This window comes from Silene latifolia, unplaced genomic scaffold (genome assembly GCF_048544455.1).
Source record: "Silene latifolia isolate original U9 population unplaced genomic scaffold, ASM4854445v1 scaffold_202, whole genome shotgun sequence".
NCBI lineage: Eukaryota > Viridiplantae > Streptophyta > Magnoliopsida > Caryophyllales > Caryophyllaceae > Silene > Silene latifolia.
In genome coordinates, this window is record NW_027413165.1 from 126631 (window position 1) to 144799 (window position 18169).

Genomic DNA, 18169 nt, shown 5'->3' on the forward strand with positions numbered 1-18169 from the left:
ATGATTTTAGCATGTAAGCTTATAAAACTTGAACTTTAGACTTGAACATTAGAATAGCTTAGCTTGTAAAACTTTCATTTTCAATATATGAAATGAAGTTTGAGAAAATGGGAGGTGTTGGGTTGAAATGTATGGTGTTGTGTGTGTTGAAATTTGGGATGTATGGCGTTGTGGAACATCGGTTTGTATGCAGGTTGTAAATATTTGGCTAGCAATGAAAACGAAAAAAACCACCAAAACATACAGTGGGTTTGGCGACTGAAAAGGGATTTGGCGACTGAAATTCAGTCGCCAAATTGGCGACTGATTAGGTGTAGTCGCCAAAATGGCGACTGAAATTCAGTCGCCAAATCCCAATTCAGTCGCCAAAGTTTCTCAGTGAAACTGGCTACGTCACCCAAATTTGGCGACTAATACCAAATTTAGCGATTGAAATTCAGTCGCCAATTTGGCGACTACCTCAAATCAGTCGCCAATTTGGCGACTATTATTTCAGTCGATATTTTTGTCATTTGGCGACTGATTTTTCAGTCGCCAAATTTGGCGACCGACATTAGTCGCCAAATTTGGCGACCGACATTAGTCGCCAAAGTTAGAAAAGGCGACTAAGGTCCGCGACTGACGTTTGGCGACTGATTTCAGTCGCCAAATTGATTTTGGCGACTGATTTCAGTCGCCAAAATCGGTCGCCTGTTTTAATTCTTTTTGTAGTGAACTTAATGTTAAAATGAGAAGTTGTTACGCACAATTACATATAAATTTATAATCACTAAAATCTACATATATGTGTGTGATTTAATAAATTCAATCTACTTATATTAGGATATAAAATTAAATAAAATTTGTTTTTTAAGAAATCTAGTCTTATTAGGATAATTTTATAAATTTAATATTTTTTTTAGAAATCTACTCTTATTAGGATAATTTATTAAATTTTTCTTTAAATTATAGGATTTCTAAAAAAATTGGACTCTCTAATATCGCTCGAAAATTTTCTGCTATGTATTGATTGATTGATTGATTGATTGTATAAATAAATGAAATTGATTTTTTTGGTTGAAAATTAAAAATTGGATTCAATTTCACATTAACTCAAAGTTATGGAGCTTAGTCACTATATTTAAAAACCTAAGGGACTTAATCTCACAATTGATAAAAATTATGGGAACTAATCACCACTTTCGCGGGAGTCTATTTCTAATTTGTTTTGATGACTAATTTTATTTTGATGGCCTCCAAATCGATAGTCATTTAATTTGGTAATCATGGTTTGATAAATATCGTCTCACATAGTTAAAGAAGTAGTAAGATTTTATGGTTAATTTATACTCCCTCCATACATAAGTTTTCACCCCATTTCTCTAATATATGTGAGGAGTATTTTATTGAAATAAGGTGGAAAATAGGTGTGTGAAGGGAGTATATAATTTTACGAATTTTGGTAAATGTAAATGTGTTAATGGACAAAACTAGGAAATATTCTAAGTTTTTTCCTGAGTAAATAAACAAAATTATTGAGACTTGGGTATAGTAAAGGCCCTGTTCTTTTGGACTTAATTTCAGTTTTAATAAGTTTAGTTCAGCTCCATTCAGCTCAGTTCAGTTAAGCTCATCTTAGTTTATTTCAACATTAATATTATTATTCTTGTTTTATATTATTATTATTATTATTATTATTATTATTATTATTATTATTATTATTATTATTATTATTTTGTTATTGTATTTACTATTATTATTACTATTATTATTATTATTATATTATTATATTTATTATGTTACTATTATATTTATTAATAATTAATTCGTATTGTTTATATCATTATATTTATATTTATATTTATTATTATTATTATTATTATTTTTTTTTTTTGCAAGAAGATATACCTCATTTTATTAATAAGAGGATAAAAACTTACAAAGCTATCCACTAGCTAGGGTAAAACAAACTAACTATCAATATTGACTAGCTATATTTTTACAACATGTTTAATTTGTTCAACAAGAGTATTGAGTTTATTATTCCTTTCTTTCCAAATATGATTAGCTAAGCAGCTCTTTCTATGCTTATTATTGAATCATATGAGTTTATTATTATTGCCAAATTTATCGAAGAAGATATTAGATATTTTTATGCAGAGAATATTTTATTATATATTTATTATTATTAGAGCTTTAAACCAGGGAGAATAGGACCATGTTTATTATTTATTATTAATCGCCACCACAAAGCGGTGCAGAGAAATGGAATTATTCTAGCCAGGATTTCATCTTTATATTACATATTCGGGATATATATTTTTAATGCTAAGATGCCAAATGGAACTTCGGGGAAATTAATTATTCCACCGGGCCCAATTTATTAGCACCCAAAGCCATTTAGTATTATTATTATTATTATTATTATTATTATTATTATTATTATTATTTATTATTATTATTATTATTATTATTATTATTATTATTATTATTATTATTATTATTTTATAATATTTATTATTTTATTAATATATTCGTTATTATTATTATTCATAACATATTTATTATTACTATATTTAGTATTATTATATTAATAATTTATTATATTTTATTAATATATTTATTATTATTAATACTATTAATCACATATTTATTATTATTAATATTATTATTATTATATTTAATATATTATATTAATAAGTTATTATATTAGACCTGTTATTATTTAATTTTTTATTTTTTAGTTATTATTATTGTTGTTATTATTATTATTATTATTATTATTATTATTATTATTATTTTATATTATTATTCATAATGGTATCATTTATGTTACTACTATATTATTATTATTATTATTATTATTATTATTATTATTATTATTATTATTATTACTATATTTATTGTTATAGTACTATTTTATTTTTTATATATCTTATTAGATTTTTATTATTATTATATTATATTAATATATTATTATTAATGAATAATATTATTATTATATTATTATATTATTATTATTATTATTATATTTATTATTATTATTATTGGTATTAATATTATTAGTATAATCTTTTTATTATTATTTCAGTTCAGTTCAGTTCAGATTAGTTCAGTTTAGTTCAGTTAGTTCAAGCTTCATTAAGTTCAGTTCAGTTCAATTCAGATAATTTCAGTCCAAAAGAACAGGGCCAACGTGTATTTAACTCAAATATCAAGGCAATTTTTACAGAAATCGGACCTACTACGTTAACGTACCCTCCAGCTAATGAGAATCCTCTTTCATTTTTTTTTTACGTTGACTATGCTTTGTTATTTGTGGAAAATATATATTGTCTATTTCGATTTTTTATTATGTTAGTGGTAAAATTTGTCACATTAATAAAAGTGCACAATTGTATTTACAAGTATATACTGTATCACTAGTTTTCAACCCGTGCAATTTGCACGGGTATGAATTTATAATCATTGAAATCGCTATTAATATATAAAGAATACTAAGTAATGGACATGGATATTCAAATGTTGACTTGAATCATTAATATCTTGTCTTGTCGGTTGACTCGAATCAACTATAATGTGCAAACATAAATTAAATGAGAAATTATACAAATGAAAAAGTACAAAGCAAAAATGTTAATATGAAAATATAAGGCGTTTATGAAATAAAAAAAAACCGAGTCAACTCCCTTACAAATATATGATATGGATTATAATGATTCAAACTATAACAAATGGGCCGTAGTAACGATTGTTTTTCAGCAGCCCACAAAATGAGAGCCAATAACAAACCCTAAACACCTACTATATAATGGCCTCAGAAATGAAAATCTCGTCACAATTTCCGCCTCCGCAAATACACGCCTCCTTCATCCCCTCATCTCTCTTATCTCACCTACCCTCATCTCTCTTATCTCACCTACCCTCATCCACCTACATCATAAATCCGCCATTGAAGATCCTATTTCCGCCATTCATCTCTTCATTCTTTCAATCATTATCATCTTTCCACCTACCATATCCTCTCAATAAACAGCTCATCACCTCATTCCGTCCGCCTCTATCTCAGACCGTAGCTTTTCAAAAAACTAGATCCGTAAAAAATGAATAAAGATTAAGTAAGTCGTAAAATGCTATTTTTATGTGATATTTAACTTTATTAAAACTTGTAATCATTAAGTATTTAGATTTTGTAATCATTTTGGCTATTTTTATCGCTTTGCGAATTATAAAATATTGCAGTTTTGTAAGCTGTATAGCTATTTTTATGATTTAAATTGTCTTTTTTTTTTTTAAATAGTAGTTAATTTTCTTGTATATATGTGAAAATTGTATTTGTAATTTGGTGATTATTGTAATGTAAAATGATGTAGTTGATTTGTTTTTTTTTGTAAATTTATTGGGGTATTCTGCGTTAAATGTATATACAAGAAAATGATTTTTGGGCGAATAATTGAATCAGTCTCCTCGAATTGCATGAATAATTTATTCAGTCGGCGCGAATGATTAGATGAGTACGCAGCGAACAATTACGCAAGTAACATCAGAACAAACCAATTTGCAATTAAATCCGTACTTTTTATATGTGGGACCCACAATGTCGAAATTGGAAAAAAAAAATTTAGATCACGTGGACGCACAGGAATGCGTTAAATGTTACTCCGTATTGTATTTATTAAGATAAGATTTGAGCACGCACATCACGGCACATGTCATGTGTCTTAGTCACATTATACTAATTTTGTATGTAATATGTCGAAAATAATTATCGTTTTTTTCTTCTTTTGACATGTGGAAAAATTATGTTCCTACAATATTTGAGCACTAAAACGAAAGATCACTGGACTGCCAATCTCGTAAGAAAACACATTAGCGACGTGAGTGTTCCAAGCGAAACAATCACAAACAGAAATTAGGAAGCGGGAAGAAACAGGTTTAGAATCGGACAATGAAGGCGGGGAAATGGAGACGCTCTCCCGGAGCAAAAGTGGACAAGAAATGGCATAAGCTTAATCAGATAGGGGGGAATCGAACCGCAGAAGATGGACCTAGACGCAAGCACGCAGCCACATCTCTGAGGAAGGGTTGTGACCTGTGAGATAGAGGAGTGAGAGTGGAGGTGGAAATACGGAATAGGGTTACCCGATTCGTAAATATCGACGACGTTTTAGTAAATATCGACGACGTTTTTCATAAAAAAGACGTCGACTACCCCTACTCTCTCACTAACAAACCAACTCTCCTCTCTAATTCAAAAAACCCAAACAATAACATCAATCCACCAATTAACCACCAACACTCCACACCACCACGGTTCATGTCGGCCGCAGCCGCCACCAGCCGTCCACTGCTTCTACCACCACGACAACAACTACTTCCACCACCACCATAACAAGTAAGTCTCTTTTTTTTTTAATTTTTTTGTTATAGTTAGCTAAATTATTGTTTTTAATTGTTTGTTTCTCTTCCCCTTTCCTTATTGTTGCTTTTAATTGATTATATGACTTTAATTTTGTTTTGTAATTGAACTAGTTAATGTGTTAGGTTTTATTAAAATTAATTCAATTAGTTTTGAAATAGGTTAGTTATTCTTGTAAATTTGATGTTAATTAGTTAGTATGATGTAAATTTTATTATTGTTTGTACTTAGGTTGATGTTGTTTGCGAAAATAGATTAGATTTTGAGTCGATATTGGTTGTTGTTAAATCGAATTTGGACGATTTGGGGAAGAACCATGGCAAACGTTGAACAATCACGTTTGGCCATGGTGTCGAACGTAGAAAAGGAACGTTTGCCCGTGCTCAAACGTAGGGAAGGCACGTTTGCCCGTGGTCAAACGGTGAAACTGAACGTTTGGCCATGGTCAAACATTTGGTTTCTACGTTTGGCCGTGGTCAAACGTTTGGTTTCTACGTTTAGCCATGGTCAAACCCAAGAACTGCACTTTTGGCCGCGGTAAAAAAAAAAAAAAAAAAGTTTGACCATGGTAAAAAAAAAAAAACGTTTAGCCACGGTCAAGCAAGGGTTTTTTTTTGTTCAACCGCGGTCAAACAAGGGGCTTTTTTGTTCGCCCGCGGTAAATTAATTTTTTTTTAAAAAAACCGTGTTTTATGCTATTATTTGCCGATTTTTGTTACTTTATATGATATTTAGTCGATTAACGTGTTTTCTAACAACTTATAATTTCCTAATGCAGATGGCAGATCGAAATGAGAGAGGAAAGGCAATCATGAATGCTCCGCCTCCGCCTAACATACACGACCGTACCGCTGGGCGTAATGTTACGGGCTCGAAGCGTCGTTTGCGAGTTAAGCAGGCCCACAAGCAGCCACCCCCACTTCGAGAGACGTCTGGAATGGTTATGATGCCTACTCCCGGTCACGTCGTTAGCGAGTCGGAGGAGGCGAGGTCACGGGAGGTTGCTGGTAGTTACCAGCATGATAGAGAGGATGAGCCGTCGGATGACGGTTCCGGGGAGGAGGAGGAGGAGGATGCTGGAGAGTATGTGGTCCAACCGAACCCGCCACCGCCGAGAGTGTTGAGTCTGAAGTTGGGCCGGGATAGTAGAGGACGTTATTCGAGTGTTAGAGAGTCCTCTATCACCGATAGGTCGAGGAGGCCGAGGAGGGATAGTTCTTGGATCCTGAGAGAGCCCATTCCTGGTGGTCCTAGGAACCCTGCCACCCTAGGGAGTTTTTGTGGTCACGTTGCGTTCAACAGTTGGTCGGACCCTAACCCGGAGCATATGAGGTCGTGGATCAAGCTCTACGAGAGGCCGAAAGCTGCGAGGGAATTTAGGCACATGGTTCTCACTGAGGGTGTTGCAGCTAGGGTACAGGCGAGCGGGCTTGGGGTTTTGAAGGAGTGTTTTACCACCGGTCTAGATGATAACCTCCTTAGTGCTTTTATCGAGAGGTGGCACCCGGATACTAACACTTTCCATATGCCTTTTGGAGAGATTAGTATCATGCTCCATGATGTCCAAAGATATTCTTGGGATACCCGTTAGTGGTGATCGGGTGCTTGTGGCCGGTTCGGGCGAGGATGATGACAGTGGTCTGAGGGGCAAGATTGCGAGGTTTTATGGAGTTCCTGAGTCCGATGTTGTACCACCGCTCTACAAGAATGGAGGTTTACTAACATCGGACTTGAGGAATGTTGTTTACAAAGGGAACGAGCATGACTCGTTACGGGCTTACCTCTTGATTTTACTGGGTCATACTCTTTTCATGGATAAGAGTGGTGATAGGGTGTCCGCTCAGTTGTTGCCCTTATTTGATAGTCTTGAGCGAGTTGGTTCATATGCTTGGAGTGCGGCTTGTTTGGCTTACTTGTACCGACAGCTAGGGATAGCATCGCGCCGAGATAGTACTGGTGTTAGTGGGTGTCTACCGTTACTCCAAGCGTGGATATACGAGTACTTTCCCAGGTTTCGACCCAGTGGTGGTTTCTTTTTTGAGGACCGTCCTCTTGTTGAGGCTTGGGCCACCTTGCCTCGGAGTAAGGGCGATTCTCATACTTTTCAGATGTATCGTCATAGTTTGGACGATCTTAGGTCAGAGCATGTCCGATGGTTGCCTTACGGGGACCGTCCTCAAGGAGCTTGCAGAGTATCGCTTTACTCGGGTTTTATCAGGCATCTTGATATAGTAGAGCCGTACCAGCCGGATCGGTGCATGCGTCAGTTTGGGTACCGTCAGGCTCTCCCGGTCTCGATGCCTATTGCGGTGAATGAGTCTCGGCCCGCGAACGGGCCTTACAGGCTGGACTTCGGGCAAGAGCCCGATAGGACATGGATGACCGAGATATCCATCACACACTTCTGAAACATGTCAAAGAAAGCATATATGCCTTTCGAGTGTACTGATGGATACATGTCTTGGTATGCAGACCATTCACACCCCTACCTTTATCCCCCCTCACACCGCATCCATTTTCGGTCTGTCGAGTTTCATGAGGAGCCGGAAGTCGCCCTAGCTCTTAGTCGTAAGTTCAAGAATGTCTTCCAGCAAGATGATGAGGAGGCTGAGAGAGAGACTATAGAGGATATGTTTCACCAGATGCGTCCTTACTATGAAGACGTGTATGATGAGTAGTTTGTTTTTATTTTCTTATATTTTTCTATTTGTTTGGATTATGTTTGTATGGATATTTTAGTATCTTTGTATGGATAATTTTTATGTTTTTTTTTTTATTATTATTTTCAAATGTTTGTCTCTTTATTTGGAGACGGTCATTGTGGTTTCCTTTTAATATGCAATGATTTTTAATTAAATGACTTAAAACGTAATTTAACATAATTTAATTAAAACATTCATTAATTGAAATACAACGACATTACATAAACCACTTAAAACATAATTTAACGACATTACATAAACCACTTAAAACGTAATTAAAACATAACTAAACCCTAAACCCAACCCTCAAACCCCAAACCCCAAACCCCAAACCCCAAACCCTAAACCCTAAACCCCAAACCTGAAACCCTAAACCCCCAAACCTCAAACCTTAAACCCATACAACGATATTAAATAAAACATAACATAATTAAACCACTATCGAACTTAGTTATCTTCCGATGATGAAGATGACGATTCCTTATCTTCTTCATGATCTTGAACCTCAATTTCTTCAGGTTGGGTAGACATATATTGAGTCAACAAATCATTCATGTAGAGATAAAGATTTCCTTGGTTGGGCACTCTACCGGCACATAAGTCTGATAGTCTTGGGTAATCGATCACGGTGAGGATACGCTCAAAATATGTAAAGACATCACTTCTTAACCTGCGAAACTCCCACATCTTCTCGTTTAACGCTTTATCGTAAAAACAACCTCATCTCTAATCACGGAGTTAGAACATGATCCGGTTTCCTGGCTAAAATTATACAAAGGCTACCAATTGGAGGCTCTTCAAGCATGTGCCATACAGTGGCACTGGGAACCACTGATTCAAGACGCTCAATTAGAACTGGTAAATTTTGAACAATTAGATCGATTCTGCCTTGATAACCTCTTATTTTTTGAGTATTTGTGAGAACCATTTTAGTATTGTAGTGAGTGAATAGGAATGGATGTTGTGATTGAAATTCACATAGAATGGCCTATTTATAAGCTATTAACTATAACGGCTATTTTTGAATGATAGCGGCTATTTTTGAAATTTAACGGTTATTTTTGAATTATAACGGTTATTTTTGAATTATAACGGCTTTTTTTTAATTATAACGGCTTTTTTTTAATTATAACGGCTTTTATGAATTATAACGGCTATTTTTGAATTATAACGGTTTTTTTGAATTATAACGGCTTTTTTGAATTATAACGGCTTTTTTTGAATTATAACGGTTTTTTTGAAATTCAACGGCAATTTTTGAATTATAACGGTTATATTTGAAATCTCAACTATATTAAAATATTCATCTTCTTCCAGTTTTCAATCATCCTCATCTTCTTCTACTTTTGACTTCTATTTTCTTCATTATCTATCCACTAATGTCGACATCATCCTCAATGGGGAGAAATCACCCAATTGAAGGCCTTAACTTTAAGAATCAACGTTGCAATCTTTGCCGCAAAAACGCTATCATCAAGATTTCTGGGTCAATTAATAATCCAATGAAAGCGTATTTTAAGTGTTTAGATTGCAATAATTTTGTGTCGTGGTTGACTGAAGATCATTTGACAATAACAAAAAGGTTGGAATAGCATGTGAAGATGAAGGTGATGATGCATCAAGTGGAAAAGTCATGAAAGAGCAAGTGATAGGTTTGAAAGAAGAAATTTCGAGTTTGTCAAAGATGATGAAGTTTTATTTCAAGTGTATCTTGTATTTGTTTGTGTTTCTTATGTTAGCCATTGTTATGAAGTAGTGAGTATTTGCAAAAATTTCCAAATTTGTATTAGTTGTCATGAATTCCAGAAATTAGTAAAATGATTGTTATGCTTTTCAATAATATATTACATTACACAAATGAACTTATAGTTTTTTCACTCCGAACAACTACTAACTGAGATAATTGTCGCACTATCAGAGACACGACTTCTACGATGTCTTCTCGGAGTTTCTAACATGAACGCTTGCCAAATCTCAATGTTATGTTGGTACAAAGTCTCTAGGTGAACAACACTGGGATCTCGGAAGGTCAACCAAGCGAGATCAAGTGGCGGCATAGGGAGACTCTCAGGGGGGCTTCTAGAATGCAACCGCATCCAATGGCTATGATGTAGGACAAACCACAAAATACCACACGGTAGTCGGCCTTCCACTTGTGTCTTCAATGGCATGATAGTTTTGCAACTTCCTTCCCAAACATTCTTCCCGTCTTGCCGTGTATGACCAATCACACATATCGTCCACTTGAACAGCGTTGCAAAAACTAGCAAATCGTCGCTACACATCCAATGGTCCGGCCCACAACTAATCTGCTGAAAAAACTCAACTCGTCGAAATGCTATATCCAACCCTGACACACCGCTGAGTGGTGATTGAAAACCTCCATACAACTCTGCGTAGATAGAGTCGGTCCTCATCTCCCTCGAACACCATTCCCGCATAACTATATAATCTGTCTCTTGGCCCCGCTGGGCGTGTGATATTACCCGGAATCCACAATGACCGTCATCTCCAACATCCACCCAACCATCAAAGTGGCCCCACAAAACCTCGGGAATACCCCACCGTTTGGCCCATGTTGATATAAGGCCAATGGTAAAGTTTCTTCCCAAAGGAGCACCGGGAGGTCCTGATTCGAAATCACCAAGTCTTTGTTGTGATTGATCTGCATTTGTTGAACAGTGAGTACTTGGTGTCCCGAACTTCCTTTCTGCATGCTCAAAACCCGACTTGTTTCTAGTTGTTGAACCTCTCGGACGACCTTTCGGGTGCTCATTAATAGGGGGTGGCAAAATCTCTTGGTTCTCCGGGTGGTGGAAATCACGCAACAAGTATATGGCCGCCCTTAGTTTAACCGGGTCACTGTGCCTCACATCATCCACTAATTCCTCCCATAAATCACCGTCATTTTTCGGCATTTGTTAAGGAATATCATACACCAATGTCTTCCAAAAGACATGAATATCCTCGAGATGGACCCTCCTACCTCTTCTGTGCAAAGATGTCAAATTGCATGCACAAGGTAATCCATGAGTCGTTCGTATCACGTGTCGGCATCGATCGTCCACTCCGATACCCAAACCAAGGCCTCTAGTAAGTTCTTTCTCCATTAACTTTATGGCCTTAGTAGACACGTTTCCTTGCAATAAGGAGAAAGTACGAGATGTTCTCCTTGGTTTACTCATTTCATCTTCGAGTTCTTTCTTAATCTTCGAGTGTTGACTTTCAAGCATGCCGTGGATACGGGACCACATGGAGTCAAGTGTGAGATGCTTTGACTTCAACCAAGCCTTCAATAGAGAATGTGCTGACTCAACACGGGAAGTTGCCGTGTTACCAAAATGTAAGACCACGTTTGTATAGCATAAAACGAACTTCCCTGCGTGTTGACCCCAAGCTGTTCGTACATAATCGGACATAATCGGCCACTTACGTTGGAAACACACCCAAGCACGCTGAAACGATTCCTCGGTAACTGAATTGATCATCTTAAACCAACCGTCTTCTTCATTTGAGATGACATATTTCCTCATACTTTCAGTTCTGAATGATGTCAAGGCTTTTGCATTGATGGCTTTGTTAACATGCCATCTACACAATAAATGCTCAGCCCGGGGAAATACTTGCTCAAGAGCGCTGATCAAACCCAATTCCCGGTCGGTGACAAATACAGCAGGGGACGCTACTCCGGTGACATCTAAAATCGCATCTAACTTTCTCAACAGCCACTTGTAATTCACGTCATATTCGGTAGGAATCATCGAACATGCAATTAAGAAGGAAGATCCCGTGGGTGTCACACCAACCATCTCAATGAGCGGATTCTTGTAAATGTTTGTTTTATAAGTCGAATCCATGAGGACGACATAAGGATAAGCCCGGAACAACTTAATCGCTTCAGGATGAGCCATGAAAATGTGAGTCAACTCTTTTGACTCAGAATCAATCTCGTGTCAGTGGACGTATTTCGCTTCCACCGCTAGAGCCAACATTTGCTGAGCGGTGTTTTTTTCACCCATAACTTCTTTCTTAATTTTCCTTGTTTCATTATATAGTTGGGTGCTTGACGGTTGAGGTTTTTCGGGGGTTCTCAAATGAAGACCATTTTTAATATCCCTCGGTAGAACCCCGCCCAATGTTTGTTGCCTAACATTTGCCTTCTCTTCCGTGTCCAATCCCGCAAAGTGTCGATCCCCGTCCTTATAAACGGCTGCGTTGTGGTTGTGTAGTCCAGCACCCTCGGAGGTTACAATGTTCCACACCACCGTCTCTTTATCATTTTTAGACACGAAATTTTGAACGGCACGAATACGAAACTTGCATGAACACTTCTGCGACCTCCTTGGCTTTTCAAGATCGTCCGATTCTTTTGGTTTACCATGTCTTTTACATCGAAAATAACTTGCCAACAACCCGTTCTTTTTCCTATTTTTAGCTCCGTTATTTGCTTTAACCAAAGCAAACCCATTCTCGAATGCGATTTTCTGAGCCCAATTGAAAGCATCGTCACGCGTTTCGAAATCTATAGTAGTCTCGAACAACGGGTTGTAATCAATTGGATTCTCGCCAAAATCCTCCCACGATTCTTGTTACAAGCAATACAAGTAATAAGGACTATAGTAAGACAATAAAAAGGATTCATAAACTACATAAATTGCGTAAAGGGAAAGAAAAACATGTAAAAACGAGTAGAAAACGAGTAATTCATGCCTAAAACACGAGACTCAACAAACGACCGCGGCCAAACATTACTTTCCATCGATCAACCACGGACGAACAACGAAAACCATTTTTAATCCACGGCCAAACAATGAAAATCAACATTTGACCACGGCCAAACTAAGAAATCCAACGTTTGGATCGTGGCAAACGTGGAAATCCTTCGTTTGGTCCGTGGCAAACGTTGGTTTCCAACGTTTGGACCATGGTCTGAACGTTGGTTTCCAACTTTTGGCCATGGTTCATCTTTCGGGAGACAATTTTCAGATTACGCAACAAATTCAAACATTCGCTACTACTAAGTTAATACGTCAAGTAATTCAACTATCGAATAAAATGAACGATGCGCAAAAAAAAATTGAAAAATTAAGCAAATGATTAAGTTGTTTACGTACCGTTGAATCGAGATCCGACATATTGTTAATTGTTGTTGTTGTTGTTGTTTTTTGTTTTTAGTTTAGTTGAGTTTGAGAGAAATTTTTTTAGAGAGAGAAAGTCAAAAGGGCAGTCATCGTCTTTTTTATGAAAAACGTCGTCGATATTTACTAAAACGTCGTCGATATAAATCAGCCCTCTTAATCTAATAGGGGGGAATCGAACCGCTGGAAATGGACCTAGACGCAACCACATCTCCGACTAACGGTTGTGAGATATAGAGGACTGAGGAGTGAGCGTGGAGCTGTGCCGGGATCTGGTGGTACAAAGGGGGTGGTGGTCTTTTTTTCCGAGAGTTTCTAAAGGTAGAAATATTCGGCTCAGGATACAAAGGAAATACTAAATATGACCTCCATTACAAAAAATTACTTTCGTCACCAAAAAAATAAAAACATAAATTTAGTTTTGAATCAAGATTAATTTTCATCACACAATCAGTAAGTTATGCTGGCAACACAATCTATTTGACTCCAACATGAAGCAAATAAAGATCCCATAGTCTTGAATAAGACGTATGCGTACATCCCTGTTATAAAATGAGGAACGTACCATGATGTAGGACTGATACATTCGTGTTATATAAATACTAAGATAGTCGGAGAATTTCAGAGGATGTGTTGCTAGTTCTTTTCAACTTCCTCCTGAGACCGGTTTTTATCTACAACTACTGTACACGAATTCGAAGCAATTTTGACATCAGCTGTGCATGCTGAAAAGGGCTTTATTGAGGAACGAAGTGACTCTGGTCCTTCCGATGTAATTCTCCGGCATAAGGAATCACAATTACTAATAACCTCGGTTAAGCGCCCTTTAAGCTCCCCAAGCTCCACTTGCAGAGCATGAACTACATTAATTATAGGCAAATTTTAATCAGTACAAAGATTTTTAACCAACAGTAAACTTGACAATGTCAGATTTATGGCCAACCTTCCGATAAATGCTGTGAAGCAGCCTTCATGGTTGAGACCGACCCATTAAACCGTTGCATAAGCTTAACTGCTAGTGCATCTACAACTTCTATTTTGTTTTCTATTTCTTCCTGCAACAAATCAGATAAAGTGATATGAACTAATATCCTCTCCAAAATATACTAAGTCCGAGGATTTCGTAAACCTTTTAAAACTTTTAACACTTTTGTTTAATAAATCGGAGAGATGGTCTCCCATGAGAGATGAACCCAAATACTCGTATATTTCATTCAATTCTATGGCTAATGAGTTGGTTTCACGTGTGAAACTATCTCATAAACGTTTGTGTGTATCTTTAAGCTTCAAAGCCAGCCTAGGGAAAAGTAAGTTTCAAAACTCACACGTTCTATTTGACACATATTAGTAGACCGGCAGCTCTACCATCTAGGCAAGTAACAAAATGTCAATTTTAGGTAAGGCGGTTCTATGAATTGACGCACTAACCCAGAACTTCAGGGTAAACATTCCAAATTCAAGGGTCACCCAAAATCCTTAAAAACCACCACAATGTCCTATGAATTGACGCACTAACCCAAAACTTGCTAGGAGTAACTCAATTTCAAGCAATGTAGACAAGAATACAACTGCTACACAACACAAGTAGAACAGGATGATTCCAAACATCGCAAAAACGGCTCTTCCTGCAAGAGTCTAATCCTTCTCTGATTGCTAGATTTGAAGTAGCAACGTAATACTTCATGTCATTTATGGCGTCCCTATTTGAACTTGATGGTGAACGGGTTTCAACTTTGATGATAAATTTCCTCCAAAAATAGTATGGAGTAAGATATATATATATATAAAACATACCGTTTGCCACATTTGATTATCCAAAAAACTATTTTTACATTATAATTTGAAAAATAACGAATAAAAAAAATTAGCATGCGAACATGAAGAGCTAGAAGTTAGAACTGCATGCCATTACTTTATTAGGATGCAGGTTCACCATCCTCGAGAAGGATTGGTGATTTTGATTCCATGAAGAAAAGGTGCCTCACTTATAAGTTATAAGTCATCCCAAAATGTAAGCATAATTTATAGTAGCAATAAGAAAGTGCACTGACCTGTCTAGAGCTGATCTTCTGCACCTTGTCCTCCTGCCAATCACGATACATTGAAAAAAGCTCCAAGATTACCTGCGGGTTTAGAGTACCTAGCACAAGTACAAATCGGAATAACTCAGTAACTTTCCTCTATCAGTGGTCCTTCTCAACAAGTTGCAAGAAAGTTTTGACGAAATCAATGGAGAGACACTTTCCAGCCCCCCCATTCACTCAACCAATGCCACACGTCAACCCACAAAAAGTAAAGCGAGGAAATGGATAGAAAAAAAGAAGGTGAAAGAGAGATCATAGTTCCATATGCACAAATTCTAATTTGCTTGATGTCTTTGAGCATCCTTCCATGCCCAAACGAAATCTTCCAACAACTAACAACCATTGCTGTCTAATCTTTCTCATTTCTAGATAGCAAGCTCATGGTTTGTAAGATTCCATAGAACGAAGACCCCAATTAGCAAGTGAATGATGAAAGATTTGGATCGGAAAAGCCATCATAAAATGGCATGCACAAATGTTTCCCTTTGAAGAAAACCGATACTATGACAAAAACAATGCTATCCGACATATTTTCTGCCAAAATGCAATTATGGTGAAAAAAATATTTGAGTCGTACAATAGGAGGAAGCTCTAGAAATTGTACAATCTCAGTCCACTATCTACCTCTTGACTCTAGAATGTCTAGTCCACCTAGTATGTTTTCTTCTCTTTCTTATCTGATACTCCATTTCATTCATTAAGTTCATCTACCTCGTAGAAGAAAGCACATGACGGTCAAGGCTTATAAAACGACATTAGTATAGAACTTGGTCTTTCTCACCCGAAGGCCGAATCACACATTGTAGATTGCTATAAGTAAATGGTGAACCCCGTAATCTATATGTTTTTGTTGTTAAAGATTTGTTCTTTTCATTAGTTATTTTGTCTTTTCACACTACATCGTCATCCCTAATGCACAAGTACGAGCATGAACACAAACGAACAACAAAATAGGATAAAAAAACAAGCGACAAGTAAGAGCGGAGATGCACCGTGTTTAGAAGATACAGGCTTCCTTACTAGAAGATCAGTCAGACTGGTCTCAGGTGGAGGGGCTGTTAAAATCGGTGTAGCCTGAAACCATATGAAACAACCAAATTCTTCATTTACCATATAAATTTCTTTCAAAACATCACAAATTCTCAGACGAGAAGGTAAAAGTCTCACACAGTATGTATTTTCGAGTAAGAACTCAGTTTCGCCGACTAATTACCCATTAATACGTTTGATATAGCCTTAAATTGTTTAACGGGCATTCACAATCACATTAATTGTTTAATAGGCATTCACAATTTTCGACAAGATTGAAACTTAGACGGAGAAAAACATAATAGGAGTAGAATCAAATATAATGCAGAAAACAGAAAAGGGGAGAAATTAATCTCACAATTTGAAGGGATTTGAGCCTTTCCAAAATAGGGTCAACATCTTCAATCCTTGCAGATACAGTAGTAATCTGATCTTCTGGTCTCTGAAAAAACATAAAACACAAGAAATAGAAATTATCAAAGATGTGAATTTTGCGATTAAACAGTACAAGTGATGCATACATGGAAAAATAAGGATGCAGAAGAAGGTAGTTGCAACATACAAGTGATGATGATGATGATGAAAGTGTGGATTCAGATGCACCCATTTTTTTAGTTTATTACCAAAATTTGCAGCAAATTTCTCGAGTTTCTCTATTATGGCTTCTTAAGCCTTGTGACTTGTGAGGAATTAAGCAACCATTAATCCAGTAATTCCAGTTTACTTATGGTTTGCCACGGGTGTGTCAAAAAATTCTCAACGTCTAAAGACTTGGCAATTTTTTCTCCAAATAATGCTCAAAAAATTAAAAAAGAATATCCATTTAAGTCAATTTTGAAAACACAAATTTTCATTGAAGACGGGTACTATCCGTCACAAGTTAGAGACGGATAGTGTCCGTCACAAGTAAGACGCTTTGTTTTGAAAATATTTGTTGAACTAGTATAGACCCCGTGCTACAGCACGGTAATTTTTAGATGTAATTGTTAGATATATTTACATTTAGAGTATTTGTTTCAACTCATTTTCAGTTTTTTGGGGATCATATTGATAATATTTCATATTAAAATAAATAAAATAGGAAGGTCAACACTTTTAATCCGAATAAATAAATGAATTTTACTTGAATTACTTTGTCAACTTTATTCAGAAAATAAACATTATATTATTATATTCACTAAAGGCATAAATCTCGTGTTTTGGTATTTTTCTACCGAATTAGGTTAAATTAGGTCAAAGTGGTCTTATGCGTTATATGTGGATTATATTGTTTGTATGGATGCTGAGTATAAAAGATAAAGATGTAAATAAGGATGGACACAAGAGATTTGGTGACGCGGAAAACCTAATGTGGGAAACGACCGCGGGAAGGGACGGTACCCTTCCAATGATTGCACTAGCTCTTAATGTGAGGACGAGTACAAGAAAGGTAGCACGATAAACTAGCTAGCACAATGCACTATGTTCGTATGTCGGTCTCTGAACGAATCTTTCTCCTCCTTCGCCTTGTATATATATAGGACCTAAACCCTAATAGAGTTTAGGTTGCTTGCGCGGTAAGTAAAGTTGTATCCCGGTCTTGTTGGGTGATACGGCTGTCGCAACCCTATCAAAAGTAAACCAACCGGCTCAACTAATAAATATAGTAGAGGTAAGTCGGGTATCGTATCCACAGGGAGGCTATTATATCTACTTGTTATCTAAGGCCGTCACGGTAACAATTGGGGTGTATTGATCTGTTTTCTAACTACTGAATGAGATTAAGACAGAGAGAATAAGAACAATAAAAACATTAAAGAGAAATAGGTTGTAATCAAA

The 18169-nt window shown here is 36.3% G+C and overlaps 3 protein-coding genes across 3 annotated transcripts; 1 reads left to right on the forward strand and 2 right to left on the reverse strand.

The window, feature by feature from the left end:
- The first annotated feature begins 3919 nt into the window (after window positions 1-3919).
- Window positions 3920-6989, forward strand: LOC141638644 (uncharacterized). Its single transcript, XM_074447988.1, has 2 exons — window positions 3920-5374; window positions 6177-6989. The coding sequence occupies exon 2, from the start codon at window positions 6177-6179 to the stop codon at window positions 6987-6989; it is 813 nt and encodes a 270-aa protein (XP_074304089.1). The 5' UTR covers window positions 3920-5374.
- A 4032-nt stretch (window positions 6990-11021) lies between these two features.
- Window positions 11022-12011, reverse strand: LOC141638645 (protein FAR1-RELATED SEQUENCE 5-like). The gene has a single exon (XM_074447989.1). The coding sequence runs from the start codon at window positions 12009-12011 to the stop codon at window positions 11022-11024; it is 990 nt and encodes a 329-aa protein (XP_074304090.1).
- Window positions 12012-13631: 1620 nt separating this feature from the next.
- LOC141638653 (uncharacterized) lies at window positions 13632-17093 on the reverse strand. The gene is made up of 6 exons (XM_074447999.1): window positions 16914-17093; window positions 16710-16793; window positions 16315-16396; window positions 15290-15378; window positions 14182-14293; window positions 13632-14098 (listed from the first exon to the last, which is right to left on the reverse strand). The coding sequence occupies exons 1-6, from the start codon at window positions 16956-16958 to the stop codon at window positions 13875-13877; spliced, it is 636 nt and encodes a 211-aa protein (XP_074304100.1). The 5' UTR covers window positions 16959-17093; the 3' UTR covers window positions 13632-13874.
- Window positions 17094-18169: the final 1076 nt, after the last annotated feature.

Coding starts and splice junctions, on each gene's coding strand:
- LOC141638644 (XM_074447988.1), top strand. CDS start 6,177: ATGGCAGATCGAAATGAGAGAGGAAAGGCAATCATGAATGCTCCGCCT.
- LOC141638645 (XM_074447989.1), bottom strand. CDS start 12,011: ATGGCTCATCCTGAAGCGATTAAGTTGTTCCGGGCTTATCCTTATGTC.
- LOC141638653 (XM_074447999.1), bottom strand. CDS start 16,958: ATGGGTGCATCTGAATCCACACTTTCATCATCATCATCATCACTT. Junction 15,379..16,314: donor GCCTGTATCTTCTAAACACG/GTGCATCTCCGC, acceptor TACTTGTGCTAG/GTACTCTAAACCCGCAGGTA. Junction 14,099..14,181: donor TTCACAGCATTTATCGGAAG/GTTGGCCATAAA, acceptor TAATTAATGTAG/TTCATGCTCTGCAAGTGGAG.